At 44.2% G+C, this 15955-nt stretch overlaps 1 protein-coding gene across 1 annotated transcript; it reads right to left on the bottom strand.

Moving 5' to 3' along the window:
* Positions 1-2350: 2350 nt before the first annotated feature.
* Positions 2351-15633, bottom strand: ISY1 (ISY1 splicing factor homolog). Its single transcript, XM_054216751.1, has 11 exons — positions 15089-15633; positions 14839-14861; positions 12934-12985; positions 11118-11183; positions 9587-9629; positions 9307-9419; positions 9031-9148; positions 8010-8132; positions 5829-5938; positions 4628-4714; positions 2351-3136 (listed from the first exon to the last, which is right to left on the bottom strand). Exons 1-11 carry the CDS (start codon positions 15089-15091, stop codon positions 3029-3031), a joined length of 846 nt encoding a protein of 281 aa, XP_054072726.1. The 5' UTR covers positions 15092-15633; the 3' UTR covers positions 2351-3028.
* Positions 15634-15955: the final 322 nt, after the last annotated feature.

The raw sequence follows: 15955 nt of genomic DNA, 5'->3' as shown, positions 1-15955 counted from the left end.
GTCCCTGGCCCAGGTTGCCCAGAGAAGCTGTGGCTGCCCCATCCCTGGAGGGGTTCAAGGCCAGGTTGGACGGGGCTTGGAGCAACCTGGGCTGGTGGGAGGTGTCCCTGCCCAGGGCAGGGGGTGGCACTGGATGGGCTTTAAGGTCTCTTCTAACCTCAAGCATTCTATGATTCTAGAATGCATTTCTAAACCACAAAAAAAGCCAAAATTGGTGCAGCGAAAAGAATGATTAGGGAGGTTATGCCCCCAAAGCTCAGGCGCAGCACAGAACCCTGCAGCAGACAGAACAAGCGGCACGTGAGCACGTATAAAATGATTATTTTATACCCTAGCCCTGTTCCAGGCTGAGGCGTTGTACCAGCAGTACAAGTTACAAGCCTGACCACACACACACATAGAAGTCGACGCAGAGCCCACGCACCGTGTCACTCCCTAGGACAAACTACGGGATCGGTTTCCCAGCTTTGGCCGCAGCAGCTCCCCAGCCCCAACCCCACCAGCAATTTCACAGCCTATATGGCCAGCGGAACTTGTCCACTGTGCTATGGGCCACGGCAAGCAGAATGAGGGCATTGTGCTACAGGCTGCTGCTGGCAAACAATTGCTCTACAATTATTCAGATGCAGCCAGAAAGAGCTTTCAGCTTAAAAATCCTTAGTGCTCAGAGCTAGAGTGAATATTTAGTACAGCAGGTTCAAGCAGCAGCCACAGTTCGCACCACACAGCCCCATACTCTATTTTCATACGTTTATTCTGTTTCTGTGTTGGTCAACAGAGATCAGTATTGCCTTAAAAACTGCTCTGTCGATGGCAATGTATCAGTCTTGCTCAGGGCCAGTAGCTGCTGCTTTGAACATGAATGCAGTTACTATCCCATCTCGATTTTCTCTCATTCTTTCCCATTTATTCTTTTTTTATGCCTTCCGTCATTATCACTCTGTCCCTGATCTAACTTTACACTTCTGTTTCCTGTCTTCTATGTTACAGATTCATACAGTAACAAAAGGGACTGACCACCGGTATTATCGAACTCACAGACTGTATCAGGCCATAAAAACTACTTGGGTTTTTCACCCCATATGCCCAGGGTTATCTCCAGCATATAGTTTACCAAATCTACAGCAGGACCATTCCCCAAGAAGAGAAACTGTTGTTGTACTGAACAAAAAGAAAAATAAACGAAAAGAAAAAATGTAGCATCTAGCAGCAGCATGGTTGGCAAGGGGCTGTTCACAACAGAGCTTTAACTCTTTTTTTTGCCTTTTTGGCAAGCCCATTTGGCTGCTCCAGTTTTTTTGTTGGTATCATGTCCCCCCTGCCCGAGTCACTCTACAGCTTGGTGACAAGCACTCCCGAAGTGCGATAAATACTTTACCAGACTGCCTGCCAATTTATTCAGCTCCAGGGACTCGTTAGTGGCTTAGGAGCAGGCAACAAAGCCTTTACCCCTCACATAGTAGGCTCTTCCAGAGGTGCAGTGCACTAGTCGGATGCAGCACTGCTAGACCATAAACCTGTTAGCACATCCAACATGAAAAGACCCTATTTTTCCATTCTTGGTGGCCAAGGGTTTCAGGGAAGGAACTGTGGGAAGTGTTGTCTTTTACAGCAACACAGATAGCCTGTGGATAAAAGCACATCACCTTCTCTAAACCCAAGAAGAGAAAACACTCAAGGGGCAGCAGCAAAAACTAAAAACAACTTTGGATAGGTGCTTGCAACTCAGAGCACACAAATTATTACAAGTCATAAACATACTCATTTGGTGTGTCATTACAAAGCAGAGAAAACTGCGCTGTTAAGAGGAAGAGAGAAGGATGTGTTCGGAATGTTAGGTGTCTGCTTGCAATCAATACTTGAGTTTCTGATTTATTCTTTTAAGATTTGAATTTCACAGCTATGCTTCCCACTCTTTCAAGGCTTTTTTTGTTTAATCATTTACATCAAGTAAGACAAAGCTTGCCTCTAATTTAGAGCTTCGATTGTTCTGGAGCGGATTCTTTACAATAAACAGAGCTGAATACTAAAAGCATCTAGAAACTCTAAATAGTCCCAGACACGGTTACGTGGTGGTTAAATACTATATTCCTGAGATAGCACTTCTACTCCATGGCTGCAGATGGCCAATTGAAAATTTCCTTCGTTCGGACCCATATAACAACATCAGTCACCCCTATGACTCTGAGCAGGCTCTGCTGCAATCTGCCTCTTGCCACGGGACACACAAGCTAAGAGCAGTAGGGGATGCAGAGCTTCAAATCCCTACGTGGATGGCTATTCATGATCCCATTCTTTGGCTACAAATAGGGAAACAACACAATCCTTTGAGCTAGAATGAAACAAGACATCAGGTTGTAAATAAGTTTTACTAAAAATATTTGAACAAGGCTGGAAGTATTTACAATAGTTGCTGAAATATCCAGCATTTAAGCAATTCACCCAGGCACGGTTACAAACCACAAGAAGGGTAAGAGCTTTTAGACGTATCGCATGTGTTATATAAAGAACCAAATCGACTTCAAAGTCACTCGTAAGATCTGCCATCGAGGTACCTCTAAACAGGTTCTAGGCTATTCTGGTAAACTAACCAGGCATAACAGAGTAAGTTACTTCTGGACTCAGCTCAGCAAAAATCCACCTGAGGAAGATGCGTACACCTACAGTCAGGATACAGCAGACAGAACGGCAGTAACGTCAGTCAGTTTTCCTTCCGGATTTAAGGAGTAACAGGGTTTGCGGTTCCATCTGTAAGAGGCACCACTGCACAGACCACTTTACAAAGCAAAAGGACTGCAGACAGTCGCTGGAGATGCAGAGACAAGTTAACTTAGGTCTAATCTTTCTCAGCACTGAAGTGCAATCGGACAAACCAAAGTGATGGTTTTCCTGCTGCAGCGCACACTGAAACTTCATCAGTTTACTCTTACCACCCAAAGGGACTTGCGGAGCCAGAAGTGATCGCTACCAGAGTATATGAACCTGCTGCTTTTAGATGGATTATGCAGAAACACATCCTGGTGCCATGTTACAATCCTAGAAGTGTTTTTGCTTCTTCACTCTGTGCCATGAGGGTTTCACTGGCATACTTCTGAAGAAGCTCCATCTTCTTTCTCCGTACAAGAGCTTCCTCAATCTGCAAGTATAAAAATAGGATGACATTCAGCTTAATTAAGATGCCAAAACCTAGCACGCTTAGCTATTGCGACAGAAGAAAACCACAGGAAACAGACTGTGAAAGTCAGAGATGTGTACCAGCGTAAAGGCAGTTGAATTAAGATGAGTCAGGAGTACCTTTTTTAATACTCAGCTGAAGCTCACGGAAGTCAAAAGAAGCAGTAAAATAGATGCCTCCGTTTCAGATCTATGCTCCCACACCTTTTAATTAGGATGGTAGCTGCCATTTTATTTCACTCCCTGTACAGTCACTTGAATTTTGTTTCAGACTTTGTCTCGGACATAGCTTTAACAAATGCAGAACAGGTGGAGTTGAGCCACATTAGTCCACACCCCTGAAAGAACAGTTTAGCGAGTGTGCCTGTCACATCAGCAATGGCTACGAACCTCTGACCCACATTTTGTCTAAAAGTGCCAGCAACACGTAATTCTTAAACAAGCATGTACTTTAAAGATCTACTAACAACACACAAGACTTGTTTTAATCTCAGTAATTATTTTGTATTTGCCTAAACTGCACAGGGCATCTCTCAAAAATAAGTGTTCTGAACCGTAGCTTTTTGTAATTTAGAATCTAGAAGGCACAATCCCAAGGCACAATGCCTATGCATAAGGTATGGAGTGATTTGCCACTAAAAAAGAGAAAAGATTACACTGCCTACCATCTCCTTAGAAAAGACTGTGTGTAAAGCAGTGACTATGTATTAGAAAACCAGTTTTGAATCTCAGTTATGCTCTTTTCATTTAGAGAATACCATCGGCCAGAGAGCAATGTTTTCAATCATTATTTCTCTCCTGCAGTTTTGACAAGCCATTACATGTGTATTGTGTTAAATGGGCAGGATCCTGACTTCACAGGAGAATACAGCATCGTTATCTGACAAGATGGCAGCAGGGGACAAACCGCCACATGCTATCTGCGTGATGTAAAGGCACGTCTACCAAACGATATGTAACTCCAGAACCTTCCTGCCTGAGTTATATTTCGAACAACCTGTCGCTGTTAAAGTTATACATACACTAGAGCACTTTCAAAATATAATAGTCAATTCAAGGTCATGCCACCAAAATTATTTTAGAAAACTTAGGAGAGCAAATCCTGCAACTCAGAAATCATCTCACTGAATTTAAAAAAAGTTAGACCGTTAGCGGAAAAGCACAGTAAAGATATATTAGGCAATCAGGGCTATCTTATCGTAACACCACAACACTTTCCAATTTATGTAATACTTATGAAGGTTTTGGAAATTCTCAGGTGATAAGGGTTATGGCACTGATACCATATTTCCAGCCAGTTCCACAGCATTTGCAAGAGGATTAAGCGGATACAGAGTCAAGTCACAGAAACAACAAATCAAGGATGCTTTTACTGATGACCTACCACAAGTTAAGACCTGTGTTTTGCAAAAGCCAAAGTGCATCTCCTTATCTTAATTTTGTTATGTCTTACCTCCTGTTGAGATGGCACTGGAACATGTGCAATAAATTTCTGTTGGCCTTCTTCACCGTCTTTTTCCTTGCCACCTTCCTCATCAGACTAAAAAAAAAAAAAAAAAAAAAATCAAACCACATCAAGTTTACTTTCTAAAGAGGCCATCCAAAGAAAACCTTTTTTACTTCCTTTGCCAGAAGGCACCAGATAGAACATGATCAACACTACAAACACAAGTAGTAGGTGAATAGCACCAAACAACAAAGGAAAATGACAAGCATCACATTCAGATCCTGCTCCTTGACGTTTTCAGGATTATCGGCTTTTCCTCTGCTGTGGCATAGGCATGAATGTACAGCTATATTCCCCCTCTTCCATAGCTCTCCGGCTGCCACAGCAAAGCTATAAACAAAAGAGCAGCCAGCTAACCAAGAAGAAAGCAAGTGCTATAAAAATATATGTACTGCTTCCCTTTATAGCTCTGTACCGCTTTGTTCTCACACCTGAGAGCTGGGCTTATGAATCATGAGACAATACAAATAAAACAGGGTGCTGAAGGAACCACCAGTTTTACCTTATGGACTACCTCTTTTTTATTCTTGTGATAAACCCGCTTAGACGTAGATTGCGAAATAAGAACTAGCTTCTAGTACCCTTGGAGAGCGTGGCAACGTTCCTCACTTCTCTTACTGGTGTTGGGAGCCAGGAGAATAAAGAAACAAGTGCCATGTCACAGCAGTGACTGCAGCGTAAGCAAAGCCTTGCTGTGTCAGGATTCCACTATAAACAAGACCCCAGCAACCCTTGGTTTTGCTGTGCATTGACAGTGTGAAGTTATACTGTACACAGAACTACTTGTGCTCTTACGGATGTAGATTGTGCTTAGGAGCAAGAATGATCAATGTTAACAACACACTCCCTCACAAATAACCAGCATTCCAGACAGTGACAGTTAAATCCTAACAAGGTCTCAGCTGTTAGTTGTTTCCCACTTGAGTAAAAAGTCCTCCCTAGCTGCCAGCTTTCATCGCTCTCTCAACTTGGACCAAGCGTACTCATCTACTACCCGTTTTTACCAAACAGGGACCATTGTATAGTACGTTCAGCAGAGACAAGGGCAGAACGCAGCAGCAGACAGGTTCTCGACAAAATAACTCTACGTCCGAGAAGGCAGCACAAAAGACACATGAAATGTTACATCACCTTAACCATCACATACCTCATCATCATTGACAGCATAGATGTTTACTTCCTCTTCCTCCTCCTCCTCACCTCTTGCAAGTCGCGCTTCTCTCTCCATTTTCCATTTTTCCACTGCTTCTGCTATAACTGGTTAGCAAAGGAAAATGGCAACTTAAAGCAGCATGGTCCTATTTCCAAAGCTTTTCCAACAGACTTAAACCTCCCGCTTAAATCCTCTGCATTGGTAACACACGCTTACTGTAGAACCTTGATGTAGTATCTAATAAAATAATATCAACGTGGTCTGAGCAAAACCTAATGCTAGCATTGTGAGTCTGGTACTTGCTAATGCCTTAGTATGCCTTGGGTAGATTTTACACTCTACATGTCACGGATAAGTATCAACCTACTTTCTGAACTGAATAACGGGGGTCACAGAGGCTACGCGTCTCTCACAGCCCTGTAGCATGTCAACACCTATAGGAATGTTGATCACTGTGTAGTTAATTAATGATTACACTCCTTAACTTGACCATCCACATAAGTCTCTCTCTTTTCAGTGCATAGCGTATCGTCTCTTACTCTGTAGCACGATTCCAATTCTGTAACTCGCTGCTAGGCTGCTGGATCCGCTAGCACTAACAGAGCGCTAGTAAGAGCGCCGAAACCCATTTTAAGAAGCTTAATCAGTGACATCACCAGGGTCTAAAAATCCTGGGGAGGTGCAAGATTAATGCAGCTAGGCAGTACGAAATGCCTACAACAATAGAAGGCAGCAGTCATTCCCCCTAGCTCTCAAAGATCAAACCTTAAAATGCTCGCCCTGAGAAAGCAAGATCTAACTAACCAGTGGCATGCGGCTGCATTTTTGTGTGGTTTTGTAACAAGAAAAAGTACCCCAAATTGACAAGCTTTTTCAATACTTCGTTTCACAAAAATTTAACTCTGATGATTACAAGGTAAAAGCCACAAGAGCCCAGACAAGTGACCCTAAGAGAATCTTAGCTATTGTGCATTAACAGTACACCTATTGCTTCTGTTAGCATCTCTCGCTCTGTTATTTCAAATAGCACAATTATCAATGATGATAATTATCTTAAATAACCATACGAATCCAGACGAGCTACCTCTCCTGTCTGCAATTAGCAAGATGAACACTGAGCAGGGGGTTGCTCTGGGAGCGCTGCACCACACAACTTCCCTTCTTACGCTATCAGTGGTCTGCCAGCCAGCTGCCCTTCGCTTGCTTTAAGGCTGTAGACTACGCTGCAGGACACAGATAAGTGAAACAGTTCCTTTATTCTCCTCTTCCTCCCTGTCCTATAATCTAACCGACAAGGCATGATGTCTAACACAATACTGTGATGAACTCGCACATCGAGAAGGGATAAATATAAGACGTGGATGACCACACGAAGAGATACTAAGTACTGAACACAGTTACAAGCTCAACAACTTGTAATTTAGAAAACAGCTAAGCTCTTAAAGGTGGCAGGTGGCCTCTTGCTTAAAGCTACACAAATTTCAGATGATGGCACACAGTGCTTAATTTTAAAGAGGGTTTCAGGAATTAGACTCATAATCCTGATGTCTTTACCCAGCAAGTCAGTAGAAACAAAGCTAGAGAACTAAGTGAGCAGACACATGGACAAATATTATCTATTGAGAAAGTACGGGTTTCAAAGGAAGATATATTCACAAGTGTGTTGAAGTTCTGAGATAGATGACATGGGGATAGATAACCTAGGCCACCTAGACTTCAGGGTTTCCAGAAGGCCCCCTCTAATCTCCGAGAAAACTAAACAGCTATGTTTATGGATAAATAATAAGAGAGAGACGGGCAACAGATGACAGTTTTCACAAAGGAGGGAAATAACTGCTTGAATTCCAACGATCTCTCTGATGCAACCTACTCTTCTACATTCTTAAGCATGAAAAAGGTTGGGGGGGGCAGGGGGGAAGGAGATTTTGTTTCAATAGCGAATCACTTGCTGATAATATTAAATCATTAACAGTAGTAAAGATGAAAGCAAACTATAAAGCACGCCTCTGCCCCACGAAAATGCCTTACACAACAGTGATTTGGGTACCTACGTGACAGAATCTGACAGCTAAGCACAAGACAACACCCGCAGCGGGGAAAAAAAGAAAAGACAACTTCAGAGTCCGTCATCACCCCTTCTTGGACTGATTTCTGCATGTTTTGAATCTCACATACCTTTCTTTTCGTGCTCTTGTTCCAGTGGCTCCAGAATACCATCGTCTTCATCCCTGTACCCATAGTATTCTGCATCAATGGACTTCATCAGCTCAGCTCGAGTTTTCCGAGGCGGTGGGAGGGCTGCAAGAACACACGACTATCGTTCACCCAGGTCCACATGACAGCTTGCTGGGCATTGCCAGTTGCTACCAGCCTCCCAGCAACTATGGCTACCAACGGATGATCTGAACTGCTGTCAGTATCAGAAGTACTGGTATTTTACTCTGGCTCACACAAAACTGTTTGAATACATAACCCAAAGCTTCATATTGGCCAGTTCCCACCCTGTGGCAATTCTACACCATCATGAACACGGTTGTTTTCCCCCTGTACTGGAGTCCCAGTACTGAGCAAGACTACTATATGAAAGGAACTAAAAAACTGTCCCAAGATCCCCCAGATCACGTGGTACTTCCCATAGTTTTTGGGAAACGGCAAATGGGAATTCCCATTGGGAAATGGGAATGGCAAAAAGAAGCTGACTGAGCAGGCCTGCCTCATTTTCAGGGCCAAGTAATTCCCGCTCCTTCTATGATAAATCAAAATATAAGGCTTTATCCACTTACATCTAGGTTTTCCTATTATGAACGCTGACTCCTGCTTCTAAAATTATGTTCAAGCCAACTTTTTTTTTTTTTTTAAAATTATGAACTCAGAGTACTTTGAACTTATAAATAAAATTAACCTGTTATGCTGGAAGGTTTCTACAGAACATTAGTCCTTGCTATTCTGAACTCCTGGGAGAAAACACAGTTTACTTTTTTCTATTTCTTTAATTAAACTGCAAACAGCCAAAAGGGCTCTTTGCCCAAAGAAATAGCTTTTAATTAATTACTTGTGTTCAGCATTTCATTTAGCCAATCTCAGGCATAGCCCAGGATATGCTGTTACTCGCATTCCCCAGATACTGCAACAGACCTTCTACCCAAGAGATATTACTAGGGAGATTCATGTCTGGGAAGAGTTGCAATTTACTTACGCTCCTTTTCAAAAAGTTCTCTAACTCCTGGTAAATCCTTTGCAGCTCCAAAATACTTGTAACCTCTGTTTCCTGGAACTTCTTTCCCTTCATGATCTAACATTTTTGGTCCAATCCGCTGGAAAACGAACAGAATTGATTGTTTAAAATTGTATTCCTTTTGCATCTTGTATTTCCTGGGCATCTTAGTAGATTAAAGGATTGAGAAAGGAGGTATGTTAAACCAGTTCAAACAACCCCACAAGAACCAGGTAGTACAAAATAATCCACACTTACAGCATAATCAGGACCTCCCAGCTCCTTTATTCTGAATTCCCAGTGTCCTTTCTCCCTCAGAAGTTTGTTTATTTCATCATTCAGGTCCCGAATTCTGAATTCACCTAATCCAGCTGTTAGAAGGGAAAAAGGCAATAAATTAGGCAGTTTACTAGAAGCACCAGAGTAATTTCAGAATTTATGCAATGGAAACAGCATAGTTCACATGAAATGTGATTTCTACTGAAACCGCTTAGGACTGGAGATTCAAAAAAATAGAATGTAATTAGAAAAATCTTACCATTTTGAATCTGTGCCACTTTCTTGGAAATTTCCCCAATGATCTAGTTAAGTAAGAACACAAAAGTTAATTTCTCAAAAAAAAAAAAAAAGCTAGAAAAAGCTAAAAAAACCCAACAACCCACCACAACCATAGAAAGATCCAACTTCTAAGTTTGCTTTTTGGTCTAGCAAATGGACCTGAGCCTATCAATTTCAAATATCAACACAGGTTTTATTCAGACACAAATATAGCATCCCAGAAGCTTAAAACTGAAGTAAACATTTTTATAGCAGTACATGTGATGAAGGCAGGAGCACATGAAGTATAGAGAAAGGCTAAGAGAGAACTGGGTTTGATCCGTCTCAAGAGAAGACGAAAAGGGAATAACCTATTGCTGTCTTCAGCTACCCAGGGGAGGGTGTACAGAGGCCGGAGCCAGACCATTTGAGAGGTGCATGACAATGGGACGAGTAGCAACAAACACCAGTTGGGATGGGGGAAATTCTGATTAAATTCAAGGGGAAAAAAAAAATCATTAAGAAGGTAATCAAACACTGGCACAGGGGCCCCAAAAAGTTGCAGAATACAAATCCCTGAAGGTATTAAAAAAATCAGTGGGACACGGCCCTGAGCAACTGAATGGGGTAGGACTGCTTTGAACACCGTGGGGAACTATATGATCTTTGCTGAGAGAGACTAGTTGTTTAGCTTTAATTAGAGTAAATTACTTGGTGTGATTTATGCTGTTTGCCTAGCTCTACTTGGCACGAGTAGCTAGATTTGCTGAAGCCTTTAGGCTGCAACAGAGTTAACTTTTCTTCGTAATTTTCCCAGCAGCTGGTACAGTGCTGTGTTTATTTTTTTAGTTGGAGGAAAACTATGCTGATGTTTTGGTAGTGTTTTCCCTATGTCTGGGACTTTTCAGTTCCCCATGTTCTGCCAGCGAGCACAGGTGCAGACGAAGCGTAAATGAGAAGATAAGGAGGCCACAACCACCAGCAGAGACAGCAAATCAACAAGATAAGAGCAGTCAACGGCCAGCCTGCCTCAACACAGAAAAAGAATCCAACACAGCGTTAGAACACCTCAAACCAAAAATCACCATTAGACTAAAAGACTCGTGAAGAGCGCGTGAGGGGCAGGTATAGAGATGGAAAGAGTATAATTGCCCAGGGGTTTCTTTGTTCGGTGTCCCTCTCTGGAGGCACCCAGCTAGCTGACCCTGCTGCTGTACCTTTCAATTAAATTATTTATTTTTATAAAACTCAATGCCTGAGGAAACACAGGGTCGAGCCCAAAGGAGGAGGAATTTGCCCAGCGCGAAGAGACCCTGGTGCTGGCAGTGACAGACTCGGGTGGTGTGTATGGGACCCCCCAAATGGGCTGTGAATGCTAGGGGAGCGGCTTCTCCTTTAATCTAAACTATTCTGTGATTTAACTGTCAGCATACTGAAGAAGTCTGAAAAAAAATTGTAAGCAGGGTGTCTAAATGGAAAGCGCTGAAGTTCTACCTACTGTAGAATTAGAAAAATCTACATCTTGACATTACCTGTCGCCTCCATTTCTCAGCTTTAGGCAATTCATTGCACTCTGATGCAAGGAAAGGTCTTCGTTCCTGTTTGACAGAAAGCCACACACCATGAAGTTTTAACCTAGCATCAATATATTCACAGCATTTCATGCAAACTTTATTGCTTGATTAATCCCAAACTATGCTACCAAGCTCCAGTGCCTTCTGCTCCCACCAATTTTTAGTAAGTGGAAAACAATGCTGATTTACAGCCCTGCCAAATTAAACTATCACAAAATACAAAAATCTACTTCAAATCTGTCACGTGTTTTTTCAAAACACCCCACAATCCTCTTCAATACAAATTAACTTTCCACTTAGGGCAGTTGAATTGTATCATCATTTCCATCGTACCAGCACCTAAATAAAATCCTCCGTCTTCCAAGTAGCGATTAAGTTTAGGCCTTTGTTTCTCAATTGCTACTGTCTAAATAATGTAATATTTTTTCCAAGATAATTTTGTACTCTCCCAACTAGTTTATCCAAAACACCTTTTTCCCAACCTTCTTCACATTCCATTGACTTGCTTAAACAAACTAATATTGCATCGGACCTCTAGGACTCTGCGTAGTGACCTTTCCCTATAGTACTTCCACAGCTCGACCTTTTATATATTTTATTTTATATATTAGAAAGCCTTCCTTTACACGGTATACCGGAAACTCTATTCCATCTTATTCTCTGGCTATTATTCATGGATACTTTTCCACTACAGTTTCCCCAAACTGTTGTTTTCCACTTTACTGTTTCATATTGCTCACACTCGCGTGTAAAACACCACTTCTTAAGGTGCAAACATAGGACACCTCAGTCAGTTTCCAGAATTCCTTTGTCAGTTACCGAAAATTAAAAATTATAAACCTGTACCAAAAAAAAAAGTTACTGAGAACAGTCTGATCCCCAAATAAATATTCTTGCAATTTGAGTTAAGATTGAGTGAAAAATGTTCAGGAATACCCAGAGATAGCTGAGAATCAGTCTTTAAGGTTCTGTGTGGGTTTAGGGATGCTATTTCTCTCACTGTAGCGGTGGGGTTTTTTAAATTATGAAGTTGCCAAGTCCATTTTTTTGTCAATCTTACACCAATCAAAAAAAAGTTGCATGACAGTGAAGACAATTATGAACAGATCCACAGCTATCACGCGTTGGGTTAATAACATGCCAACGTTACGTCTCATGCAAGCCTCGAGTTCACAATGACTCTGAAGATCCTGTTTCATGGTTACTGTTTTGTCAGAATATACCAATGAACAAGATTATGAGGATTTCTCTCCCTCTTCTGGTAAGAAATCCAAACAAACCTTGTGATTACTGGCAGTAAGTGTATGTGAATCAGTCTGTGTAAGCAGTTGCAGAAGGACGTAACTTCAGTCCCAAAAGTAACGTAATTTTCTGCCCAGCGTGCTGCCTCCATTTATAACATTATTGTAGTTTGGTTTGGTTTTGTTGGGTTTTTTGTTTGTTTGTTTGTTTTTTTAACTACTACATAATCTACATACATTACATCAAAAAAAAATGGGTTCAATTTTCATTTTCTTCTCAGCAGCCAAGACAACACACCTCTGAAACATAAACATACACAGATTTTATAATGGGTTATTTAGTTAAGAAAATTCTCTTTGCCGCTTCTGTTTCGCATCACTGTGAAATCTGCTTTCCAGATAACCAATGCCATGCTGCTATAGGATACCCGTGTCTGGCACCTGACCTCTGACAGCGGTCAGGCAGCTCTGCACGTGGCTTGCATTCCACTCTTGATTACAGATAAAAAAGCTCTAGTCTTCTGACATCATACCTTAACCTTTCCTTCCTCAAGCTGAGCTTGCCGAAACCTTGCCAAGGCCGTCCTAAAGAAAGGAAACAGATTTACTTTTACAATCTACTTTTACAAATCTACATTTTGCCAGGAACAAGTTCTGCTCCGGATGTTGATTATGAACTTAATTACAGTCTGTAGAAAACAAAAGCTTCAACATATTAATTGTCTAGCCTTTCTGGCTAGCGACTCCTTCAACACGAGAAATCCTCAGAGATTAATTTGAGATAAATATAACTCCTGGTAATCAGCTAATTAATTTTTCTGTTTAGCATATAGATATATGTAAGTATATAGATATTAGCAGCAAAAGAATATCAACAAGTTATAAGCACAAATGTAAAGCTTACATGAGTTAGCAAGGGACACATCAAAAAGCAAACTCAGGAGAAAAAAGCTTCAGTAAGGAAAGCAGCAGTCAATAACCCAGATTATTAATGTTATCAAAATCTTTTGAGTCTCTCACAACTGAGCAGAGACTACACAGACTAGAGTTTTTTTATTATTGTAGTCATTTTATTTTTATTTATTTACTAGACATTTAATAATTACATTTAAAAGTACAAAACAATTGAGAGAGCATTTAATACCTTTTAATAGCATACCTATACCCTGCATCTAAGTCAATTATCTAGGCTCCATCTGCTGTTAAGAGGTATTTCCAGAAGGAAAACCACAACATCCAATCCAGTGTCCCAGATGCACCGGATGGAGTCACCATAAGAGAGCACCTCGCAAGGTATTAGAGAGCTGTAGTCTCTTCAGCCCCTCTCTGAGTTACTACTGCAAACTCAGATAGTATTTCAGGAAAAAGAACAAACATGAGACATATCACAGAATGGTTTAGGTTGGAAGGGACCTTAAAGCCCATCCAGTGCCACCCCCTGCCCTGGGCAGGGACACCTCCCACCAGCCCAGGTCGCTCCAAGCCCCGTCCAACCTGGCCTTGAACCCCTCCAGGGATGGGGCAGCCACAGCTTCTCTGGGCAACCTGGGCCAGGGGGTCACCACCCTCACAGCAAAGAATTTCTTCCTCAGATCTCATCTAAATCTCCCCTCTTTCAGTTTAAAACCATTCCCCCTCGTCCCATGGCTCCCCTCCCTGATCCAGAGTCCCTTCCCAGCTTTCCTGGAGCCCCTTTAGGGACTGGAAGGGACTCCAAGGTCTCCCCGGAGCCTTCTCTTCTCCAGGCTGAACCCCCCCAGCTCTCTCAGCCTGTCCTCACAGCAGAGGGGCTCCAGCCCCCCCAGCATCTCTGGGGTCTCCACTGGCCCCGCTCCAACAGCTCCGTGTCCTTCTGCTGTTGGTGCCCCAGCGCTGGAGGCAGCCCTGCAGGGGGGTCTCCCCAGAGCGGGGCAGAATCCCCCCCTCGCCCTGCTGCCCACGCTGCTGGGGATGCAGCCCAGGCTGCGGGGGGACTTTCTGGGCTGCAAGACCCTCTAGTCTAGTCATTCTAAATATGTGGTCTGCCAACATTTTTGAAAAGCGGCCAGGAAAGCCCATACAAAAATAAATCTGTTAAAACCCAATGGTTTAGCCCACGCCACTCTCCCAAGCAAGGAGAATTATACTTAAACCAATTCCTATCTGGCCTGTTCCAAAGATAGCACCTGCCCAAAGCCGCAGCACCCACAGACCCTGCGCCACCACATTTCTCCTCCAGCGTTTCCCCTCCACACAGCCAGGCAGCTCCACGCCACCAGAGGCCTCGTACCCCCCTGCTCCCACAGCCTCCAGACCAGCACCACACGGACACGAAGTACCCAAAAAAGCATCATTAAACTCCCGGGGGTTTCAAAAAAGGCCGAACACGCGTCCCCACGGCTCGGGAAGTGTGTGTGTGTGGGGAGGGGGCGGGGGGGTGCGGCCCCAGCCCTACTTACATGGCCTTTTCCGCGTTCCGCGCCTGAAAGACAGAAAACAGACGGGCATTACGAAGGGGGCCCCGGCAGCGCCTCGCTCCCCGCCCGCCCCCCGCCGCGAACGGACGGACACCGGGCCCCCCGCCTCGCCCCTCATCCTCGCCGGCCCGCCCGGGGGGACTCTCCGCCGAGCCCCCATCGCCGGGCAAAGCGGGAGCGGGGAGCGCTGCCCGCCGGGGGAAGGCTGTAAGGGGAGAGGACCCGCACTCACCATGGCGCCCGCCGGTTGCCCGCCAACGGCCTCCCGGAAGGAGAAGGGCCGTGACCCGGAAGCGGAAGCGGCCCGGGGACGGGGGAGGGGCGGGAAGGGCGCGAAGCTCGGTCTCCTACACGGGGGCGAGAGTCCCCGTCCCGGCACCCCGCGGGCCCCGTCCCCTCCCCGGGATGGACGGGGACCATCCTGCCTCCCGGTCCGCTGCGGGCGACGGGCCGAACTATAAACTCCCGGCTGCAAAATTTTGTGTTGCGCAGTGGTTTCTGTTAGTCTTAACGTAAAACAGCATTTTCGCTGCGAATGATTTGAAGCCTGTAGGGATCTCAGGGCTACGGAGTTGCTGAGGGGACTGGAGCATCTCCGTGCTGAGGACAGGCTGGGAGCCCTGGGGCTGTTCAGCCTGGAGCAGAGCAGGCTGAGAGGGGAGATCGTCAGTGCTCTAGCTAAAGGGCGGGTGTCAGGAGGATGGGGCCAGACTCTTCTCGGTGGTGCCCAGCGACAGGACAAGGGGTAACGGACACAAACTGCAACACGGGAAATTCCATCTCAACATGAGGAAAAGCTTCTTTACTTTGAGGGGGCCAAAGCCCTGGCACAGGCTGCCCAGAGAGGTGGTGGAGTCTCCTCTGGAGATATTCCAAACCCTGGACACGTTCCTGTGCCACCTGCTCTGGGTGACCCTGCTCTGGCAGGGGGTTGGACTAGATGGTCTCCAGAGGTCCCTTCCAACCCCTGCCAGTCTGGGATTCTCTCAAAACCCACGTACTTCTGCGCAGTGCTCTACTCCAGCATGGCGGCTCCCTCGCACTTGGCAGGAGCAACCAGCCCTTCTGGAAAAGAAATCCCATGCTTGTCGCCTGTAGT

Source organism: Rissa tridactyla, chromosome 10, assembly GCF_028500815.1.
Source record: "Rissa tridactyla isolate bRisTri1 chromosome 10, bRisTri1.patW.cur.20221130, whole genome shotgun sequence".
Classification (NCBI taxonomy): Eukaryota; Metazoa; Chordata; class Aves; order Charadriiformes; family Laridae; genus Rissa; species Rissa tridactyla.
This window is presented reverse-complemented; position numbering and strand designations above follow the sequence as displayed.